At 50.3% G+C, this 23,801-nt stretch overlaps 1 protein-coding gene across 1 annotated transcript in view; it reads right to left on the minus strand.

Moving 5' to 3' along the window:
- GABBR2 (gamma-aminobutyric acid type B receptor subunit 2) overlaps positions 1-23,801 on the minus strand; it is a 352,729-nt gene that overhangs the window by 65,096 nt on the left and 263,832 nt on the right. The window contains exons 8-11 of the mRNA XM_056117153.1: positions 22,805-22,865; positions 8,042-8,122; positions 4,766-4,916; positions 1,536-1,668 (exon numbers count right to left, since the gene is read on the minus strand). Coding sequence (XP_055973128.1) covers positions 1,536-1,668; positions 4,766-4,916; positions 8,042-8,122; positions 22,805-22,865 — 426 coding nt within the window. The remainder of the gene's footprint in view (positions 1-1,535; positions 1,669-4,765; positions 4,917-8,041; positions 8,123-22,804; positions 22,866-23,801) is intronic.

The raw sequence follows: 23,801 nt of genomic DNA on the forward strand, positions 1-23,801 counted from the left end.
GCACCCCTCGGGAGGTCTCCTACCGAAAAATCAAACCTACGAGCCTTTTTTTTGAGGGGGGCACATCTGGTGGTGCTCCCAGCTTACTCCCAGCTCTGCACTCAGCAACCACTCCTGGCAGTGCATCTTGGGGACCATATGCGTTTCTGGGGATTGAACCTGGGTTTGCTGCATGCTAGGCAAGTGCCCTACCTGATTACTATTTCTCTGGCCCCAAGCCTAGAATACTTTTAACTGAAAGTCAGTTCCACACTATTGCTAATCGCTGATGTGGAAACTCCCTAAAACTAATAACAATAACAGGCATTAGAATTGTAAGCCATACTAATTAATTTCAAGATAATATTTCCCAAATGTTGTGAATACATTATACTATCTGGGATTTCCTTTGTACACGCATATACATTCTTAATGTGGCAAGATCATTCCCCGAGGGGAATTCATTGATCTTGAATGTGAAAAAAAATTTCTTTAAATGTATGAACTATGGGCATACATAAAGTCCATAAGTAGATGTATATCATGTCTTTGGCATTAAAATTGCATGAGAGAATAATTAGGGAAAAGGATTTTAAAGAATATTCTTAAGGGAAAAAGCAGAGAACTGCCTAAGTAGAAAATAATGCTGATGATATTTTATGATTCAAAGTCATCCATCCATCCACCCATCCATCCATCCATCCATCCATCCAGTCATCCGTCCATTCACCCACCTATTCACACACCCATCTGTCCATCCATCCATCCATTTATCCCTTCATGCACCCATCCATCCATCCATTCAGTCACCTGTTACCTTTTTGTCTGCCCATCCATCTATCCACCAATCCTTATCCTACATTTGCATCCATCTATCCATCCACCCACTCATCCACCTGTCTATTCACCACCCACCCATCAATCTATCTGTACATCCAACTACCCACCCAAGTATCCATCTATCTAGCTGTCAACATACTCTGTAAGCCTTTTAGGTCACTGTCACTATCATCCCATTGTTCATTGATTTACTTGAGCGGGCCCCAGTAACGTCTCCATTAGTCTCAGCCCTGAGATTTCAGCTGCCTCTCCTTACTCGTTTTTCCCAATGCTGCCATATTGGAGGCTCTTTCAGAGTCAGCGGAATGAGACCCATTATTGTCACTGTTTTTGGCATAGTGAATACGCCACAGGGAGCTTGCCAGGCTCTGCTGTGGCTCTACAACAAGAAGCATTTTAGGTAAACGGGAAAATTTGTTCCTTCTTAAACGGCCCCAACATTAACCCAAGATTCTGATTCTTTCCCAGGCTTGGGCAGAGAAATTCCCCAAAACAATTATAGGTTATCCAGGTATTTCTCAGTGGTCTCTTTCTTCCAGTGGCCTATTAAATCCACAATCTTCATTTACAAGCAATATTCCAACCACTGTGGCCTGAAAGCCACAACCCCACGCCCTGCTGGACTTCCAAAGAACTGACCATGCTATCGAGTGCCCGTCAAGTCACCAAGAAAACCCCATCTCCCATACCCTAGGAGAGCAGGTGGAATGACTTACAGTGCAAAGTGTCTCAAAGGTCTTTTCGGAGACAAAGGATCCATCAAGGCCAAAGAGAAATATGGAAGCATAGGAGAGCATTCCTCCCAGGATGATCAGATTGTTCATGTACGGGCTGGACATCTTTATCAGCCTGATGAGGGAAGGAGACAACACAGTCAATAGGCCTGTTAACATAGTTATTCCTTCAACAGCTGTTTCTAGGGGGGCGGGGATGCTGCTATCCTAGGCAGAGGGGGAGAGAAAATGGAGCTTCGCCCTGTACCATCCCCTTCCCAAGATGGGGGCCATTTCCTGGGTCCACCGAAGGACCCAGGAGAGGATGTTCCTAGTTGATGACTTTCCTGCCTCTTCAGTCAAATTCACTCACTTTTCGAGACACTGCCTGGACCAGCAGCTCCTGCAACCTGAGTCTTCCTGTTGGCACGAAGGCCCACGTGGAGTCATCAGATCTTCGTGGCTGGGGCTGGGAGGACTCACCCCCATTTGGAGAATGCTATACTGGTGTTCAAGGGCAGTGAGGGGGATGGAGGCTCCCTGGTCTTCCAAAATGAGAAGACCAGCTGTAGGATGCATGCAGGTCAGCTCTCAGGGCTGCTGGGATCTACGGGCCCCTGGGGGAGTCAGTGTTCAATCCTATGAACAGGGCGTGGCTGCCAGGGGCAGGAACCACTCCTCCAGCCACCAGTGGAGCAAGGCAGGCAACTGGACCCCCTCCCAGCCCCAACTCATGTCTTCACCATGCTTGGAGGGGGTGCTCCACACACTCCCCAGCCCTCCACACTGTTCTCCCACCCTTTAAGAATCTTGTGGGCTGGAGCAACAGTACAGTGGGTAGGGCATTTGCCTTGCACGTGGTCAACCCTGGTTCGATTTTCAGCATCCCATATGGTCCCCTAAAGCAACGCCAGGAGTAATTCCTGAGTGCAGAGCCAGGAGTAACCCCTGTGCATCGCTGGGTATAACCCCCCCCCAATTTTTTTTTTTGCTGTGGTTCCCAGTTAGTCAGCAAGCCAGGGGCTGCATCCCTCAGCTAGCTGGGGTCTCCTCCCCCAGAGATGAGTGGCTCCCTCAGCACAATCTACTTAGAATGTTCTGGGTTTTCAGGCATCCCAGGTGCTCTTTCGCAGATCACGATTATTATGGGCAGTTGTCCCCTGAGCTTTCTGGTTGTTGTTTTGCACTTTGTAGTAGTATTAATTCACTCACACTAAAAAAGAGTCATGTGCATAATATTGGAAATGATCACTTTGCGGACTGCCCTGGGAGCATTCATTCCAATCCCCAGAGGCAGTGAGCAAAGGGAGAGGTCTAGAGCCTGGTGGGCTTCTTGAAGGAAGGGAGTCTTAAATGGCTGGTACTGAGGAAACTAGAAGCAAGAGGAGTTTGGAAGCACTGTGGCATTTATTTCATATATCTTTGCAGATTTTAAAATTTAATCTTATTTTTGTTTTTGTGTCACACCTAGCAGTTCTCAGGGCTAACTCTAGCTCTGCACTCAGGGATCACTCCTGGCAGACTCGGGGGTGATATGGGATGCCAGGAATTGAATCTGGGCGGTCACACAAGGCCAGCACCCTACCTACTGTATTACTGCTGACCCCTGACGATTTTTAAAAATTGATTGATTTAAAAATATTGTTTTGGTTTGTTTTGGGGCCACACCTGGTGATGCTCAGTGGTTACTCCTGGCTCTGCACTTAGGCATCACTCGTGGCAGTGCTCAGGGGACCATATGGGAAGCTGGGGATAGAACCTGGGTCAGCCACGAGCAAGGCAAACACCTGACCTGCTGTACTCTCGTTCTGCCCCCTGAAGAATTTTAAATCTGCAAAATCAAAAATTCACAGTCCATGGGAAAGAGTAACTTTCCCCAGGGTGAGGAGAGCTTCGTTAAGGAATGAAAGGACTTTAGTCCGATCGATAATGGGTCAGTTCGCAGGACAGCAGATGTCCCTGAAACTGGCAGGAAGGGAACTAAACCTCGTGAGCTGACAGTGTGCCCAGGCCTTGTGCCCAATGCGCATCACTGTGGGTTTGCAGGGAGCAGGCGAAGGAGCACCTCATGTTTTCGAGGCAGTAGATACATCTAGATATATGTTATGGGTGATAAATCGGGCTGGGGATGGTGTAACACTTGTCTGGCATTATGTGAGCCCTAGGTGTAATCCCGGGCAACACACACACACACACACACACACACACACACGCGCGCGCGCACACACCCCTTTTGCCTATTGGTGATAAATTAAATACCATGTGAATTCTTTTTTGTCTTTTAAGAAAATAGCTTTGACACCATCTGATATTTCCTCACACCCCCCACTACTAAGTACAAAAACAAACAACCCCCGAAACAGAACACCTGGAGGGAGCCTCTAGGTCCCTGTTCAGTAAGCAAGGAGAGGAAAACAAAATCCTGTACTCCTTGGTCCTGTACTGTGGCCTCGGAGCACTAGGGCACTAGCCCACAGCGTGGGCTTGGTGGGCACAAGACTGGCCCCTACCAGCCCCGCACAGCTGTTCCCATGGAGGGTGGGGGGACGGAGCAGGGGCTGGGCTCAGGGGTTCCCTGTGGAAATCAAGGATGCTTGGCTTGGTGCTGGGTAAGTAACACATGGGGTGGCCACCTTTGCTAAATAACCCAGAGAGCGAGCTGTCCCCCTGCAGAGTGGAGGGCCGTGGGGTGGGGGGAAATCCAGATCCAAATGGAGGAACTCAGTGTGGCCCCCACCCTGAGCTGCTGTACTCTCACCCAGGAAGCTTACAGAAGCAAGGAGAAATTGGCGAGGGGTGGATGTGGTGGTGGTAGGGAGCTAGGGGCCTGCTACATTGTAGCCACTGAACTCAGGAGCCTTCCTCAGGGCTGCTGGCAGATGCTGCTGGTACAAGGGAGGCGGATCGGGTTGGGAAGTTCCTTCTTCTGTTCCTCCTCCTGATCCCCCACAAGCACATCCAAAGCCCGGAGGCCTTGGGACGTGGACCCTTTGATTTCATTTAATCCAGATTTTCCGCATAGCTCCCCCCTACCTGCGTGCGGCTCTGTGCGAGCGTGAGTGCATATGTGCTACAGCATCTCCGAATACCCCCCCAGGGGCTGAGCCGAAGACTTTAGAGCCCTGTCCCCAGGAAAATCTCCTCTGTGCCCCGGGCTAGCGCATCCTCCCGTCTCCCCTCTGCCACTTCAGCCCACAGCTCCCAGGAGCCCAGTGGTGGGGCAGGCGGCTTACTTTTGATTCCGGTTCTTGATGTTGAAGAAGAGGAAGGCGCTGGCCATGATCATTCCCAGGATAGTGAGGGCGGAGAGGATGCTGTAGAGAGGTAGTGAGATCTTGCGGAGCTGCTCCAGGATGATGGTCTTGTCCTTGGGGGGCTCGGATCCTGGAAGGTCAAGGGGGAGGTATGGGCTCAGCCCAGGGCACGGCTGAGAACAGGTTTTGTTATTTTCTTGGGCCCCACTTGGTGATGCTAAGGGCTTCCTCCTGGCTCTGCTCTGTGCTCAGGGATCACTCCTGCTTGGGTTTAGAGGAACCAGATGTGGTGGCAGAGATCAAATCTCGGTGGGTCATGTGCAAAGGCAAACTCGCTCCCTATGTGATGGCCCTAGCTGCTGCTGAGAACATCTTGGGCTGAGGTCTCTCCCTGACATCACTGAGAATCTGCACATAAACTTGGTGCGGGAGGAGTGGAGCTGGGCTAGGAGGGAGGGTCACAGGGGCTGGGCTGGGGAGGTAGGGGTGGGAGAATGGGACTGGCCAGCCTGCCGGGCAGGCAGCCTTAGCCAGCACTTATTTCTTTCTCTAAATAGAATCAAGAAGGGGTTTGTAATGCATTTAATAGTCATTAGAAGACTGGAATTTGATTTGGTCTAATTGTGCTCTTGAAAAAACCACCATCATTAATGCCCCCGAGGTAAAAGAGGCTGGGAAAGTGTCTGGTCTGGGGTCTTGAGAGTGGGGACAGGGGTGGGGGATTTCCTGGGGGGTGGTCATCAGGGGCCGGGAACCTGGCTTCATCTCAAAAGCACCATCTCCAGCACAGAAAGTGGCTGCCTCTGGTGGGGGTGGGACCCTGGCCTGTGGAGATCATGGCGACATGGAGGGGAACTAGCCCTGGATTTCTATCTCAAGGTCATTGTGTGATAAACACGCCACCTGGCTTTCTGGTTTCCAAGGCTGACTAGCTTGGAGGGGGGGCAGTGGGGGGGTAGAAAATCCCAGCATGCCTTCTGCACCCCATAGCCAAGCCTGGACAGACGCTGTGGGACCTCATTTCTCTGGGTGTGGGAGGCACTGCCTCTGTTCATCATTTTTCAAGGGTGCTAGGACATACCTAGGGTTACCTCCGGGGCCCCAGAGCCCACTGGTCTTTTATGGTTTTTTTTTTTTGGTTCATTTTATTTTTTGCTTTTTGGGTCACTCCTGGCTCTGCACTCAGGAATCATTCCTGGCGGTGCTCAGGGAACCATATGGGATGCTGGGAATTGAACCCGGGTTGGCCGCGTGCAAGGCAAATGCCCTACCCGCTGTGCCACTGGTCTTTATGGATGGTGGCAAAGCTGTCCTGTTTCCCTTGAGGTTCAGGCTGTATTTGGAGGAGGGAGTCCCAGGCTCGCCTGAACCCCATGTCCCCCTGCCCTCCCTCTCTCTCTCTCTATTTTTTATTAAACCCTTTGTTCTCTGCTGCTAGTTCAGACCAGGTTTCTGCTGTGGGGTCGTGAACCCTTGGGGCTACCCTCTCCTGTTGGAATCTAAAAGATCAGTTAGACACCTAAGAATGGCCAAACTGGGGAGCCCCGGAGCCCCACTGGAGGTCCTATGGCCTAGGGCCCTGGCTCCCGGCCTCGGGCAGGCAGGCAGCTCTGCGGTGAGACTGGCAGGGAAGAGCAGACGTGACGGCAGAGATCGAGCACCTCCCCTAACATCTGCGCTCCTCAAAATCAGCTAGCAAGTTCAGATATGTTTGGAAACAGCGGAGAAAAAGAACCATGGAAGCTGTCTCGGGAAGTTGCCAGGCTCAAAGGCAGCTGGGGAGCGGCTGACATGGCTCACGGAGAGATTTAAGCAATGCCATGGAAACCGGCATTTGTAAGGTACGGCTCCGAGGACCAAAAGTCAGGGTGAAAGCAAACACATGGTGGCAGAGGGAATGTGAGTTCTTGCTTCTGGAAGCAAACTCCCAGCATCTAGAACCTGCTTTCCCTCCGCTTCTGTCTCCCTGTGGGCTGGCTCTGGTGCCTTCTGGCTCCCCATTACAAGGGCAGGCTCGGGGGTGCCCCTGAGTTCCTGGCTGGAAACAAGTTCCTCTCTGGGCTGAGGTTTGGATCCAGGCTCCTGTGATGACCAAGACCATTCGCTCTTCGCATGTGACCTCACTGACCGCTTCCACTTCCGCCACTTCCCCTCACCCTAAAGGCAGAAGCCAAGGGGTTATCTCAAGTGTCAGTAACCAGAGCAGGTGAGGTTTTATCCTTGCTCACGGCAACCCATTAATTCACGAATTCATTCGTTCAATACATTCCATCAGGATTCCTTCATTCCTCATCTTTAAGACTTTGTGGTGCTGGGGATGGAACCAGGCGTCACACATTCAAGGCATGCTCCAATGCTGAGCCACACCCCTGGCCTCATCCCTGCCCCTCCCCGACCTTCATCATCTTTAATGATCATCAGTCATCATTATGATCTTATACCTGTTAGACTGGGCACACCAGTGATTCCAAGATAAGCAAGACAGGGGCTGGAGAGGTAGCACAGTGGGCAAGATGCTTGCCTCGCATGGGCCGCCAGCCCTGGTTCGATCCCCAACATAGCATTTAGTCATTAGCTCAGCTGGGGCAATCGGGGAAAACTGCACAGAAGTGTCATTTCTGGGGCCAGAGTGGTAGCACAGTGGGTAAGGCGCTTGCCTTGCATGCCACTGACCCAGGTTCGATTCTCCGCATCCCATCTGGTCCCCCAAGCAATGCTGAAAGTAATTCCTGAGAGCAGAGTTAGGAGTAACCCCTGATCATCGCTGGTGTGATCCCAAACCAACCAACAAACAAACCCCTCCAAAGCCCCAGAAGTGCTTTCAATTGTACAAAATGACGAAGAACTGTACAAAATGACAGAGAGAATTCTCCAGCAGAAGAGAGGGAATGACACTGTAGGAAGAAGAGGAGACAGAGACCTCTTCTTACCAAGCCAACCAAGTTCTTTTCCCAGAGGAAAAAGGCTGAAACAGGGCAGGGCCACACAGAAAGGAATTCTTCCTGGCCACAGAGAGAGAAACCTGGGTGGCAGCCAGCATACCACACAAACACCAGAGGCTGGTCGCCGAAGCTGGAGCCCAGCTCCTAGGTAAGGGGATGGGGCTCCGTGTGCTGTGAGGGGTGAGCAGACAGGCTGAGTGTGGAGGATGCTACGGCTTCCCCATGATGGCTGAGCACACCCACAGGCCTCAGAAAGCATGCAGGGGTGGGAGGGGCCATGCAGACCCACCTCTGAGGTGCACATCTGCCTTACCTTGGAACCTGATGGTGTCGTTGATGATCTCCAGGGTGTCAGCCACGGCGTTGTACTCTCCCACCTTCACTTCCTGCTTGTCTGTAGGGAGCAAGAGACAGCGTGTGATCAGACTCCATAGGCGGCATCTGGGCCCGCTCATGCCCCTCACCCAGGCCTTGCCCCGCTCCAGCAAAGCCTCCAACCATGCCTAGGAGACACCAGGCACCGCCATCTCAGCCTCTGCTGTGCTCCTTGAGTCCGTGTTGGCTCCTGTCCTAACAGGAGTGCCCTGCCCCCCCTTTCTTTCCTTTTTTTTTGATTTATTTATCTTTCACTTTATTTACAACCTCCTCTTGTCTAGTGCTACGGTACTAGGAGAACATGATTTCTGGAGTCATGAAAACTAAGTGAGGAAATAATAGCACCTGATGCCCCTTTTAAGCATTTAGCAATCGAAGGTGAGATTTTTTTGTTGTTGTTATTAAATTTTATTGAATCACCGTGACATAGTTACAAGTTTTCATGTCTGGGTTACAATCACACAATGATCAAACACCCATCCCTCCACCAGTGCACATTCCCCACCACCAATATCCCTGGTATACCCCGCTCACTTTCCCACCCTCCTCCGCCTCCATGGCAGACATGATTCCCCATAATCTCTCTCTCCTTTTGGGCATTATGGTTTGCGATACAGACACTGAGAGGTCATCCTGTTTGGCCTTTTATCTACTTCCTGCACACATCTCCCATCCCGACCGATTCCTCCAGCCATCTTTTTCTTAGCGATCCCTTCTCTATTCCAGCTGCCTTCTCCCCTTTGCTCATGAGGCAGGCTTCCCGCTACGGAGCAAACTACTTGTCCCGTGTAGAGCTACCCCCTTTCAATTCCAGGGTGTCAGCCAGGAAGGATCCTGGTCCCCTTTTCAACTCCTTTCTGGTCCCCTTTTCTTTTCTTTCTTTTTTTTTTTAATTGAATCACTGTGAGATACAGTTACATGCTTTCATGTTTGAGTTTCAATCATACAGTGATGAAAAACCCATCCTTCCACCGGTGCACATTCTCCACCACCAATGTCCCCAGTATATTCCTCCCACCCCCTTTCCATGGCAGAGAATTTCCCTATACTCTCTCTTACTTTTGGGCAATGATGGTTTGCAACACAGATACTGAGAGGTTATCGTGTTTGGTCCTTTATCTACTTTCAGCACACATCTCCCATCTGACCGATCCCTCCAACCATCATTGACTTAGTGATCCCTTCTCCCCCAGCTCATGAGATAGGCTTCCAACCATGGAGCAATCTTCCTGGCCCTTGTGTCTACTGTCCTTTGGTATTAGTCTCATATTATGCTATTTTAAATTCCACAAATGAGTGCAGACCTTCTGTGTCTGTCCCTCTCTTTCTGACTCATTTCACTCAGCATGATACTCTCCATGTCTATTCACTTATAAGCAAATTCCATGACTTCATTTCTCCTAACAGCTGCATAGTATTCCACTGTGTAGATATCCTGGTCCCCTTTTCAACTCCTTCCTGGTCATCGAGCTGAACAGTCCCTGCAGCCTTCCAGATCACACCCCCTCTGCTCCCTCTGCCCCAGGACAGTCCTAGGGACAGTCCCCGAGTCCCACCTGTCCCTATGGAGCATTTCTACTCTCCTGTCCCCAATCTGGCTCTCCACACACACAATATCCAGTTTGTCTTCCAGAGCTCAGACCTCAGGACTGGCCAATGCACCTCAGGCAGGGGCAGCAGTGATGAGAGGGGACACTGCCCCTCACACCCTGCCCCCTTCATTCTGGACATCATTTTCCCATCAATGAAGACCGCAGGGAAGGGGACCTCTGGGATTCGGTGTGTGTGTGTGTGTGTGTGTGTGTGTGTGTGTGTGTGTGTGTGTGTCTGTGGTTCTTCTCTCACTGCCTAGGCAAAAAGTTGGGAGGGGCAAGGTGCCAGGGCATGTTGAGGGGGGTTCAGGTGCCTGTCTCTGAGTCGGGGAGAAGGGAAGGGGAAGGTCACGGTTGTGCATCGGGGTGCTGAACCCCTGTGGAGCCTGTAGATGGTCAGGGTGGAGATGTATGTACCGGGGGCTACAGGACAGGGGAGAGGTCTGGGCCGAAGAAGAGTTGGGGTCATTGGCAGGCATGCTGGGGTCGGCGGGAGGAGACCCTCACCCCCCAGGGAAAGGTGCCAAGAGAGGAGGGGAGAGGCCAAGGGTGGAAACCCAGGAGAGATGGAGGCTGAGCGGGAAAGGCGAGGGTTGCAGGTGCCACAGAGAGCAGGCACACGGAAGCCAGGGCCAGGGCATGTCGGCGGCGCTGGTCAGCAAAGCCACCAGCTTCAGGGCACACAAGGTGGTGGATGGGCCGTGTGGGGGGGATGCTGGATCTGGGGAAAGGTCAGGGAAAGCTGGACAGTCAGAGGCAGGGACTGTGGTGGAGACGGAGGCCCTGGGTCTGTGCAGGCTGTGTCCAGGCTGGGGAGGGGGAAGGGGTCTCACGAGGCCTTCCTGGGGGCTGGGCCTGTGCCCAGGGTAGAGTGTGCTGTTTCTCATGGGGGTCGGGGTAGTACTCAGGGGCTGCTCCTGGCTCTGTGCTCAGGACTGACCCTGACAGTGCCGGGATCTGCTCCGTTTTCTCAGGTCCCTGAATGCGGTCACTTTGCTGAGTTCTCTAGCTTGCTGGCTGCAGGCTGTGAGACCTGGTTGGTTTCGGTGCAGACCAGGAAACTGAGGGTTGGCACCCCGGGGCTCTGTTCAGGGTTTAACTGACCCAGCCAGAGAGGCTAGGCTGGAAGTCAGGGCTTCCCCCAAGGCCCTGCTCTTCCTGGCCAGGGGCTGCCTCCAGGGACCCTGGGCATGCACAGCCCCAGACTGGACCCCCACTGCCTGGCCATAGCTCTCCTCCCCGCACTGCGCACTGCGGGTCTACAGAGCTACCCCAAGTTAGAAAGTGAGAGCAGGGTGTCCAAGGGTAGCCTCCCTCCCCAGCCCCGCTCCCCAACGGCTGCCAGTAAATGAATTTCTGGGTGGAAACACAGGTGTGGCAGCCCCTCTAAGCACCCAGGAAGCCCACTGGGGTGGCTGGGTTGGGTTCCTTTGACTCTGAGTTGCAAACAGGGCTAGAAAAGTCATTTCCTTCTCCCACAAAGGTCTCCCGCTTCATACTGTGCAGGCGGCTGTCACACATCTGGTTCACCCGGCCCCTAAATGTCACAGGAACAGACTTGGCAGGCCAGGAGCCCTGGGATTTTGAACACCAACTTGCTCCTGGGAGGAGGAGAAGGGGGACGGGGAGGGCGAGGGGGAGGAGGAGAGGTAAGAGGAAGAGGAGGAGGAGGAGGAATTGGAGGAAGAGGAGGGGGAGGAGGAGGAGGTGGCAGCCGTGGCTTTTTGGCCCTGAAGACAGTGGCCCCCTGACTGTATGCCACCTGGGACTGGGGTCAGGGGGCAGACCAGTGGGCGCCAGGGGGTGGTGGCAGGGGGCCTGTCCCTGACTGACCCCATGAGACCCGCTGGGCAGTTGTCCCTCACTGTGTGACCCAGAAGAGTCCCTGTCCTGTCTCTGGGCCTCAGGTTCTCCATTGGCAAATTACTCGGTTGGGAGTGTCGTGGGGGGCGTTGCTAGAGAAGCCAGAGGCCAACATGGGCTCATTTTATTAGAAATCACTGAGAGGAGCTTGGGGGGGGGGCGAGGGGTGAAGCCTGGCTGTCAGGGTTGTTTGTTTAGGGGGATCACATCTGGCGGTTCTTGAGGACTAACCTCACCCTTGTGCTTAGAGGTCACTTCTGGAGGTGCCTGGGGGACTACGTGATGCTCGGGATCAAGCATGCAAAGCCTGTGCTCTACCCACTAAGCTCTTTGGTTCCTCTGGCCCAGGATTTTCAAGCATTTCCTAACTGGGCCACAGGATGTGGGAAGGATGTTGGGAGTATTGGAGGTGGGGAATGGGCAACGGTGGAGGGATGGGTACTAAATCATTGTATAACTGAAACCCAAGCACAAAAATTTGTAAGTCTACAACTGTACCTCATGGTGTTTCACTAATAAAATTTTTTTTTAAAAAATCATTGCCATTGTTTCCCTCAAATGAAGTATGTCCTTGCTAAGCTTGAGTCTGGTTGATCTATCAAGAGGTGACAAAGCAGTGTTGAAGTCTCCCACTAGTATTGTGTTGCTATTGATGTCTTTTTCCAAATCTATGAGTAGTTGTTTTAAGTACTTTGCTGGTCTCTCATTAGGTGCATATACATTTATTATTGTAAGTTCTTCCTGTTGTACAGATCCTCTGATCAATAAGTAATGGCCTTCACTGTCTCTTATGACCTTCCTCACTCTGAAATCAATGTGGTCTGATATAAGGATGGCTACCCCAGCTTTTTTATGGGAGCTGTTTGCCTTGTAGGATTGTTTTCCAGCCTTTGACTCTGAGTCTGTGTTTGCTTTGACTATTGAGATGCGTTTCTTGCAGGCAGCAGAATGTTGGGTTCAATTTTCTAATCCATCCTGCCACTCTATGTCTTTTAATTGGTGCGTTTAGCCCATTGACATTGAGAGAGATTATTGTTATGGGATTTTGTCCCATTGTTCTGTTAAAATTAGTCGAAGTGACATCTGCACTTGTTTGTTCATTGCAGCCCTCTTTACAATAGCCAGAAACTGGAAGAAACCTGAATGCCCAAGAACAGATGACTGGTTAAAGAAACTTTGGTACATCTACACAATGGAGTACTATGTAGCTCTTAGAAAAGATGAAGTCATGAAATTTACATACAAGTGGTACAATATGGAAAGTATCATGCTAAGCGAAATGAGTCAGAAAGAGAGGGATAGACATAGAAAGATTGCATTCATCTGGGGGATATAAAGTAACAAAGTATGAGATTAATACCCAAGAATAGCTGAGATCAGCACCAGGAGGATTACTCCATAACTTAGAGGCCAGCCGGGTATCCTAGAGGAAAGGGCTATTCAGATAGAGAAGGGAGCACCAAATAAAGGATGTTTGGAGGATCCTCCCAGGAGGGGAGATGCATGTCGAAAGTAGACTATGGACTGAACATGTTTGCCACTCAATGCCTCTTTTGCAGACCACAACACCCAAAAGGAGAGAGAGAACACAGGGGATTGCCCTGCCACAGAGACGGGGGGATGGGGGGATGGGGGTGGGAGGGATATTATCCATGGTGGTGGAAAATGGGCACTGGTGGAGGGATGGGTATCTGATCATTGTATAATTGAAACCAAAGCACAAAAAATTGTAAATCTACAACTTTAAAAAAAATAAAATAAAATAAAGGGGGAAAAAAAAAATATCATTGCCTTTCCATCAGAGCAGGGAGGAATTCCCCATATCAGAGGCATGCGAGCAGAGGGCATGTGGGGCAAGCTGGGATGCCCTCTACGTGGTGAGTCAACGGCCTGCCACAGGGACTGCTAAACCGCTCTGTCTTCTAAGTGGCCTTCCCTGAACTTCCTGAAAGGTAAACTCTGGCTCCTTAGCACTGGGAGGTGTCAGGGTCAGGCCCCTGGACTGAAAGCAACCACCCTGACAAGTGTCCCTTCATTCATCTAGGCTCACCATCCTAAGTTTAGTGGCTATACCTGCCCCTTTGGTGGGGGACCCACACCTGGTGGCAGCTAACCGGATGAACTCGATGTCTGGGCTCTGTGATGTGCACCTGCTCTAAGTCCAGCCCTGCTGGGGACTGCACCCGGCTCTGTGCTCACGCAAAGCAGGCACCCCTGTGCAGTCTCCCTAGCCCTGTCTGTGTCTCCACTTTGTGTGTGACTGAGAGTGGTGCCTGAAAGTGCATGTGACTGCATGTGAATGCATTTGTGTGAGCATATGTGTGAGAGTATGTTTGTGCGCACGTGCACGTGCATATGTGTGTGACAGCATAAGCATGTGTGTGTGTGTGTATGAATTATTTATTTTTATTGAATCACCATGAGATAGTTACAAGGCTTTCAAGTTTGAGTTCAGTTATACAATGATCAAACAACCATCCCTCCGCCAGTGCACATTTTCCACCACCAATGTCCCCAGTATCCCTCCCCCACCTGGCATCCCACCCCTCCCGCTGCCTTCATGGCAGACAATTTTCCACATACTCTCTACTTTGGGGCATCATGTTTGCAATACAGATACTGAGGGGCTGTACGTTTGGCCTTTTATCTACTTTCAGCACACCCCAAAGCAACCTATGTCTCCACGCTCAAGTTCTGAGGCTGGACTGGCTCTCCCAGCCCCGGGCTTCAGGAAGAGAGCTACCATCTATGCTTTATCAGGAAAGGGGTACCGAAAATCAATCTCCAGAGTCTCACACCTGAGTCGCACCAGCTCTTAAAGTTCCCTAGCAGGCTCTGGGAAATGAACTGCCTGTGTTTCTGGGCTCTGGCACCTGGCCAGAGAGATCAGCCCCTCGTTGGTGATGGGAGCAGGGAAGCTTGGGGCCCATGCTCAGGGCATGTACCTGAAAGCAACTCTGTTATCCTCCCCTCCCCCAACCCCCACACTAACAGGCTGTTAAGATGTGCACACAGGGAAGGCCATGCTCCCATCTCACCCCCAACTCACGGTGAACAATTATGTAGTTGAAGGAATGGGGAGATCCTATCCTGCCAAAATAGGGGGCTCCTGAGATGAGCCCACTATGGTGCAGGGAGGGTGAGGGAGAGCGGCCGTGCACCTGGCCCCCTTTCCTCTGCAAATTCTGAGCCTGTCAAGACTTTGGCAGTGACAGGGCTTCCTTCTTTTCTCGCTGAAGAAGAAGGCCAGTTCTTTAGTGCACATGTTCTTCTGCATGTGCTTTCACACTGTGCCTGAGGGGTGTGGCTAATAGGAGGCCAAACTGGGCCTGAATTCATGCCATAGCGGCCACCTCAGAATAGTGTCTGAGACAAAGGCGAGAATGCCTGAAACGGGCCAGGGCAGACAGTGCAGAGGAAGGGCACTTGCCCTGCGTGTGTTGAACACTGATTCAATTCTGGAACTGCATACAGCCCCGAGCCCTGGCCAGAAGTGAGTCCTGAGCACAGAGCCAGAAGTCAGCCCTGATCACTGCTGGGTATGCCTCTCATCCCCCCAAAACAGAGTGCCTAATTTTGGAGGTGATCCTACTGATGGCAGAGTGGAGAGATGAGGAGGGAAGGGAGACAGAACAAGATGCTCTTCTTTTCCTTTTTTTTTTTTTTGATTTTTGGGTTACACCCAGTGATGCTCAGGGGTTACTCCTGGCTCATGCACTTAGGAATTACTCCTGGCGGTGCTCAGGGGACCATATGGGATGCTGGGAATTGAACCCAGGTTGGCTGCATGCAAGTCAAATGCCATGCCTGCTGTACTATCGTTCCAGCCCCAAGATGCTCTTTTTCTGTAGTTGCTGCTAGTTATAAGGTCCCACCAGGCGGTGCTCAGGGAACCAGGGCCACTGGCCCTGCATTTCTTGGGGAGGCCCAGGTGGTGCCGGGAATCCAACCCAAAGCCTTGGACCTGCCCGACAAGTGCATGAGCCACTTCTCTGGTCTCCTGGTGCACCAAAAGTGAGTTTCTGTAAGCACGGGGGGTGGGGGGGCCTCTGGGAGAATACTCCAGCAGGTAGCCACCATGGGTGTGTGAGGTGAGGGGACGGAGCTCCACCTGCTCTCCCTCGGGCTGCCCTGAAAGTGAGCATCTGGGCATCTGGATATCCGGTTCCGCTTCCTGCTCCTCTCCGGATTATGAGTTGCAGATACTGTGAGTAAGAGGCTTGTTCTCGAGTGTGGCTGTTCAGTTGCTGCAGTGCTGAATGGCCAGGATGGTCCTAGCAGCACGGGGGAATCTGGAAACCCTGGGCAGTGGAGTTGCAGGGACGGGACACGGCTGGGCATGGGGAAGAGTGCTCTTTACTGTCCTTTTGTGGGAAGCTTCCAAACAGTGTTCAGGAAACCCAGGGGTCACTCCTGATGATTCTGCAGTGCCAGGGACTACCTGGGGCCACCCTGAACTGTGTCCCCCAATGCTTGGGGGATGGTGAACTGTACACTGTTAGAGATCAAACTTGGGGGCTGGTGTATGCAAGGGCCTGTGTAATGCTAGGCTCTAGGGCAATCATTCTGGAACTCTCCTAGATTCAAAATACGTTCTTGAGGACGCACAGCAAGCTGGATGCACGGCGATGAAACAGCACCACCATTTCTCCAGCATGCCCAAGTCTGAAAGCGAGCGATTTCCCAGCATGCACAAGTGACACCCTGCACTTTGGACCCCGTCTCTGCTCTCAGGGTTTAGCTGCAGTGGCCCTAATTAGGGACATTCGTCCTTGAAGCAAGCCATTAATTTTGCTCTTGGACTGGACCCAGCAGTACTCACTCAGGGATTAGCTCTGGTTCTGTGCTCACAGATCAGTCCTGGTGGACTCTGGGAACCATGTGGGATCCTGGGGTTAGAACCTGGGCTAGCTGCATGTGAGGCAAGCACCCTGGTGCCATATTGTCCTTCTGGCCTTGAAGCAAGTCACTGGAAGCTAGAAGCTGAGGAAGGCATCCTTCCGTTTTCACAAGCCCATCAAGCCATCAGGCAGGCATCTTCCAAGAGCCTGGCAGGGGAAGACACAGGCTGGTGGTGCATTAGCTCCTGTCCCAGGGTCTTTTCAGAGCAGCTCTTACTCTACCCTGGTTAAGCAACACTTAACCGCCCTGGCAGGCAGGCTTGGGTGGGTGGGGGGAGCGCCCATTTTCCAGAGTCAGCCTACAGCAGAGCAAGTGCTTGAACCCATGTCTGGGGCTCCCAGTGAATCCAGCAGCCTAGGTGAAGGCGTGTGGAGCTGACACTTGGGGGAATCCTGATGCTACAACCTGGAGTCTCTGTGCTGTGAGTCCTGCCCTCAGTCTTCTTCCAGATGCCACTCCCAGGTGCGGACTCAGCCATGTGGAGGCTGCAGACCCGCTAGGTAAGTCCCTATTCCTGTCTGGGTCTCAGTTTCCTGGGAAATGAGATGATAACTGGGAGTCCCGTGAACTCCTCGGAGAGTCTGCTCAGAGATTCAATCCCTTCCTTCCACCCCCAAGCCCATCACCAAATCCAGGCAGACAAGGCAGACATCTCCAAGACCCTGTGAATCTGAAAAACTCAATGTGGTGCTGATTCAAACACGGTCCCATGTTCTGGTGGCCCCCCATTCAGTTCCCAGATAGCTCAGTATTCCTCTGAAAACAGGAGTCTGTGTTAAAAAATATGTAAACTGGGGTTTTATGCCAGGACCAGCTCCAAAATTCAGTAAGAACCTGGGAATGATGCTAGGGAAGGAGGAGGAGGAGGAGGAGGAGGAGGAGGAGGAAGAGGAGGAGAGAGAGAGAGAGAGAGAGAGAGAGAGAGAGAGAGAGAGAGCCTGAGCTCCTAAGAATAAGGTGTTGTTTGCAATAGAGATATGCAATAGAGATATTGAGTGGCCATCGTGTTCAGTCTATAGTCTACTTTCAGCACGCATCTAGCATTCTGAGCGAATTCTCCAAACATCCTTTACTTGGTGTTCACAACACCCTAAAGGAAGGAGAGAGCAAAAAGGAATGCCCTGCCACAGAGGCGGGGCGGGACGGGCTGGGGGGGATGGGGCGAAGGGGGTGGGAAGGCTACTGGGATCATTGGTGGTGGAGAATGGGCACTGGTGAAGGGATGGGTACTCGATCATTGTATAACTGAAACCCAAGCAGGAACATTTATAAGTCTACAACTGTACCTCATGGTGTTTCGCTAATAAAAAATAAATAAAATAAATTTTAAAAAATGCAAAAAAATAAATAAAAGGAGGAATCATATTGCACCCACACACACACACACACACAAAAGAATAAGGTGTTGACATTGAAGGGAAAGCTGAGTGGTGGCGCTCACACGGCCACTCAATATATGTGTCTCTGAGGCAACACCTCTTTCCCCCGTACCTCAGTTTCTCCACTTAGACCATGAAGTAACGTGAAGAGGTTATCACCCAGGTCCTGCCACCCACCATCGTACATTGTGTTAAAAGTGGGGCAGAGGCTGCTATTAGGGGGAAAGCAGACAAGAAGGCACTGGGGGATTTACCTGCCCAAAAAAATCTGGATTCCCCCCAGAAAAGTGTCATCATTATTGCAAAGGTACTAGTCATACTGCTATCGTTTACTGAGAAAAATGATGTACACATATTGATATGTGTTATCTCATCAAGTCCTCCCTCCCCACTCCCTTAGAGGAGTACGGAGTATTAAAATCCTATTTAATGGATGAAGATACTGGGGCTCAGAGAGGCAGGGTCACTAGCCTGATATTCTGTGAGACACTTGGGCTCAGCTAGGCGACATCTACCTCTGGACTCTGTTTGCTGCATTTTTACACACCCAGATATGCCTGAAACCATACAGCAGTCAGTGTCTCATTCTCAGAAAGAGAGAGAGAGAGAAAGAGAGAGAGAGAGAGAGAGAGAGAGAGAGAGAGAGAGGCAGCAATAACATTGGCATGCATCTGCAGCCACGATTGGCCGATCAATATTTTACAAAATATTCTCCTAGAATGATATAATTTGAGACCTGGAATTGTGACAAGAGAATTTAGTTGCAATCATTCAAAAAAAAAAAGTATCTCTGCCAAGATGCTTACTTTGTTCAACCAATGAAGGAATGAGACTTAACAAATGGGAAAATAATTACGTTTGCCTAAAATTACATCTTTTGTGCACGCCAGAGAGCTGACATGCTTTTCAATTACCTGCCACAGGAAGATGGATGGGTCAATGTACAAGATTGCATTACGAAGCTATAGTCCCGAAGAACACCTCTCCTGATTGATCTGAATTCGGTTGGGATTTGTTTGAATGAATCTGAATAACGTGATTTCATTTCTGCTTTCCTACGTATGACTCTGGGATCTGCTCAGAGTGAGTAGACATTTCAGAGTAAGTGGAAATTTCCTCAAGTTCCAGAAACATCCAGATTCTAGAAATCACCACAGTGTTGAATGGTCTCTCCGGGGGTTCTGACTATCCTCATCCCACTTACAACAGTCCTGGGCTAGGCCAAGATGCCCCCCTAGACCAACAGCATGCCCTGCTCTCTTCGGATGCTCCTAGGCTTCGACCAACCCTCATCCCCCTACTCCCCACCTCCTGGGCCTCCATTTCCTCCTCCGCTCAGGAAGCATTTGATCAGGAGGGTGTCTGAGATCTTTTCCTACCCTAAGAGCAGAAAAATCCAACCAATAATCTGTAGCACTGTAGTACTGTCCTCCCATTGTTCATCGATTTGCTCGAGTGGGCCCAGTAACATTGTGAGACTTGTTACTGTGTTTGGCATATCAGATATGCCACGGGTAGCTTGCCAGGCTTTGCTGCATGGGTGAGATATTCTCAGTAGCTTGCTGGGCTCTCCAAGAGGGGCGGAGGAATCGAACTTGGGTCGGCCATGTTGGCTGCGTGCAAGGCAAACGCCCTACCCGCTGTGCTATCGCTCTAGGCCACCAATAATCTGACTTCTTAAAAAAAACAATTACGGCAGAATGTCCTGACCCTGTGCCAGGTCGTTTTCATTGGGGCACCTCAAAGTGGGCAGGTTGAGTTTCCCTCCCTGCCCCAAGCAGAACTCCAGCAGCCAAAAACCTCTAGAACCCAACCGCTGCCACTCTCCACATGTTCGGACGAGCCTCACCCAAGAGGGGACCGGCAGAAAAATCCAGGTATGCAGGAACCTGTGACAGATCTCCAAGCCCCCTCCCCCATCACCCCAGTTTTCCAGTAGCTTGGCAGTCACACCAACAAACTGTCCCTGGCACCATGTAATCTCATCAATGGCCAAGACCCAGAGACTATAAATTAAAGCTCCCAGAAGAGAATGACATAGAATTTCCTGGACCTCTTACACACTATCTCACTTACGCATCAAAAGTAGCACACATTTATTTGGTTTTAACATACTTGCTTATCACTTAATCACTTAACTTCCCGTTAGTCGTCGATTTGCTCGAGCGGGTGCCAGTAACGTCTCCATTTGTCCCTGTCGCGTGCTAGTGTAGCCCAATGGCATCTGTTCGCTCCGGGAACATGAAGGGCCTCAAACCGATCGTTCATGATCTTGACGAAGAAGTCTGACCATCTGGTAGGTGGGCGGCCACGCGGTCTTTTGACATCCCGTGGAATCCAGTCAGTAACAGCTCTAGTCCAGCAGTCATCTTTAAATCTCATTACGTGACCAGCCCATCTGATTTTTGACACCTTGGCAAATGAGACAGCGTCCCTGATTCTTGATCGTCGACGGATGTTCGGAACTCCGGATTCTTTCTCTCATTTGAGTGAAACGTGATATTCCAAGCATAGCTCTTTCTATTCTTCTTTGGGAGACCTGAATAGCGTTCTCATCCTGTTTGCGTAGGGTCCAGGTTTCTGAGGCATATGTTAATGCAGGAAGAACAGTGGAATCAAAGAGATGTGCCCGGAGCTGGAGGTTCTTCGTCCTCTTAGCTATTTCTTCGACGTTCTTGAAGGCGTTCCAAGCTGCTCTCTTCCTTCTGCGCAGCTCGGGTGCCAGGTCATTTGTCATGTTGACTTCTCGACCTACGTACACATAGCTGTTGCATTCGGAGGTGGTCGTTCCGTTGAGAGCAAATGGGGCATCAGGAACGAGGCTGTTTCTCATAAACATTGTCTTCGTAAGATTCAGCTGTAGTCGTACCTTTCCACACTCACGGTCAAAGTCGGCCAGCATTTGTACCACAGCCGTCGCCACACTCCAGGACGCTTTCCGGACCCTCAGTGGCAGCTCTGGCTGAGACTCACACACGACTGAAGACCCACAGAACAAGATAAGCGGAACTCTCTGAGACCTTGGACTCCAGCTCGGCGGACCCAGGGACAGAGTTTCTCTGCTCACTCCCACCAACCACAGGTGACAAAGGGATTCTAACCAGGAGCCCCACCCTACCCTGCCCTGTCTGCTTCCATCAACCACCCAGGGATCGGATTGCGCACAGAAGACCCACCCTACCCAGATAAATACCCCACTGGCAGACTTCCACTATCGACACTACCTCCACTACCCAGCCGTCGCCACACTCCAGGACGCTTTCCGGACCCGCGTGGCAGCTCCGGCCGAGACTCACACATGACTGAAGACCCACAGAACAAGATAAGCGGAACTCTCTGAGACCTTGGACTCCAGCTCGGCGGACACATCATAAGACACTAAATACCCATCTTCCAGAATTGTCGTACCATATTTGATAGGGTTCAAATATGGTAACACCTACAAGGGTGATTAGAGGTCACCCCAAAAGCCTCTATCCCTCTTGGAAAGACTGGCAAGCTACCGAGAGTATTCCGCCCGCACAGAAGAGCCTGGCAAGCTATCCGTTGTGTATTCGATATGCCAAAACCAGTAACTACAACTGGTCTCATTCACCTGACCCTGAAGGCTTCACCGACATGGCAGCACTGAGAAGGATGAGAAAGGAGAGGCCGACAAAATCTCAAGGCCGAACTAGGCTGCCACAACGAAGGAAGACAAAAATGATTGTCTGTACTTTCAATGCACGTAGGCTAGCATCAGATACATCCATCGAGGACCTGATGGTACAAGCGCGAATGATCAAGTACGACATCATTGGTCTGACCGAGACAAGAAGGCACGAATCTCACCATGCCGTTTTCGACACTGGAGAAGAATTGTTCCTCGGAACATGCGATAAAAGAGGTGTCGGAGGTGTCGGTGTCCTTGTCAACACAAACTTGGCCAAGAGCATTGATTCATTCGAATGCCTAACAACCCGAATCGGACGTTTACATTTGAATACTTGCTTATATTCTCTTATTTATGGGCTTAAGTGGCTCCAGCATGAAATACAACAACTTTCACACCCTTCCCCTTTTATTGTGGTGGGAAGGTGCTCAGTGGTGGGACTGGTGTTTGCATTTTATCTGTAACGAACTATTGTGAACTACTTTTGTGAAAATAAAAACATATAAACAATGACACATGTGTATATGCATGTGTGCTTGTGTGTGACTTGTGTATGCGCGTCTGCGCATACGCACATGCAAACCAGATTAAATGAGACTGAAGAGACACTTCCACCTGATCAAATCAGTGGTCCTTGGATAGATTCACCAACAAACCAACTTAGAGACATTGAAATAATCGGAGGCTCTGTATCAATGGAGTATGAAACATAGTTCAAATGTTTTTGGTGTGACAACAGGGTGGAACTCAACGTTTTCAAAAACTCCTTACCTGTTAGAAATGTATACTGTGATATTTATAGATTGAAATGAGGTCCTGTCTGGGAGCTGCTTTAAATATGATAGCAAAAAATATATATAAATAAATAGAAGGGTGGGATAAGATGAGGAAAGCAACATTAGCAAAATTTTGATACTGGTTGAAGCCAAATGATGGGTACTCAAGGTTCATTATTCTAGTTTATCAAGTTTACAATTCGTTTGGAAATTTCTAGAACAAAAACCAAAAGTGACGCAAGGATTTCTCAGAGTATTGGAAGGGACTTAGTCGCCCCCTTCTTTCTTCCACACTTTCAGGAAGCTTTTGGTCACGTGAGAAGATTGACTCAGACTGCAGAGCTATGCCGCTGAGAAAAAAGAAACTAAATAAATTGAAATGAATGTTTTCACAGACAAATGTTTTCTATTGACTCTGCTTCCTCTTATCAGGAACATCATACTTTCATTTCTTTTGATGTATTTTATTGCATAAACACAACATCCCCTGAATACAGAATTCATCAAACTAGAAAGAAAAAGTAGCAAAAAGCCTACCTTGAAATTGAGTAAATTTAATGGTTCCCATTCGCTCTCCATTCCGGAACACAACTTGACCCTAAAAATGAAAGAAACAGATAAGAAAAATAGAGAAATGCCACATTTGCTCAGACACGACTGATTTCCACCGAAATTCATTAGCTGTGTACTATGTGAGGACTCATAGTGGAGAGAAAAGGTCAACAGACTCCAGCGAGACGGCACATGCAGAATTCAAGTAACTGTTCCTAAACGGGCGGTGACATTATCTGGATCATTTGCAGAACACAAAATCAATAAAGGAAGTAGCACACGTGAATTAAAGCCAAGATGCGCCATCATCATTACCATTGTGTGTATTTATGAAATACCCACGTGATCTACATTATCCGGGAGCTCACAAGGAGCTGGATGAAGAGAAGTTCCTGGTTCTTGGGAGCCTGTTTGACTCTGCCCACCTGTACCCCTTACGTAGGCACGTGGCTTTGGTTGCAGACATCTGTGGCTTATGGGCCGCAAGGAAATGGAGTGCAGTCATTGCTTCTTATTAGGGACTGAGAATGTGTCCCAAAGTTCTTCCCAAGTGGTGGTGACGTCAGTCCCAATTATAACTGGGCTCTGGAGTAGCAGAGAATTAAGCTTTTTGACCTAGTGAGACCTGACTAGTGACGCAGGCAGCTGAGCACCACTCATTAGAGACCCTGGGGGGTGAAAGACAAGTCAACTGTCACATCTGTTTGGCTGGCAGATTTGATCCTGGACTTCCTTATGCTGAATGGAATGAACGATGAGCTAGGGACGAGCGGGCATGGTCTCCCCATGACAATTTTGTGGTGTACCCCAAATTCTGCCACCCACAAAGAAATCAGCACACCTCTGATTGAGAAAGGGGGTGTTCCTGATTTTCCAGCTCAGGAAGCTGAGTCTGAGAGAGGGTTTGTGCTGCAGATAAGGCCATTCTGAGTGAGGCTGCCAGATTCAGATCCAAGTTTGATTTTAATGCCAGTGCAATTTT

This window comes from Sorex fumeus, unplaced genomic scaffold (genome assembly GCF_029834395.1).
Source record: "Sorex fumeus unplaced genomic scaffold, SorFum_2.1 ptg000034l, whole genome shotgun sequence".
NCBI lineage: Eukaryota > Metazoa > Chordata > Mammalia > Eulipotyphla > Soricidae > Sorex > Sorex fumeus.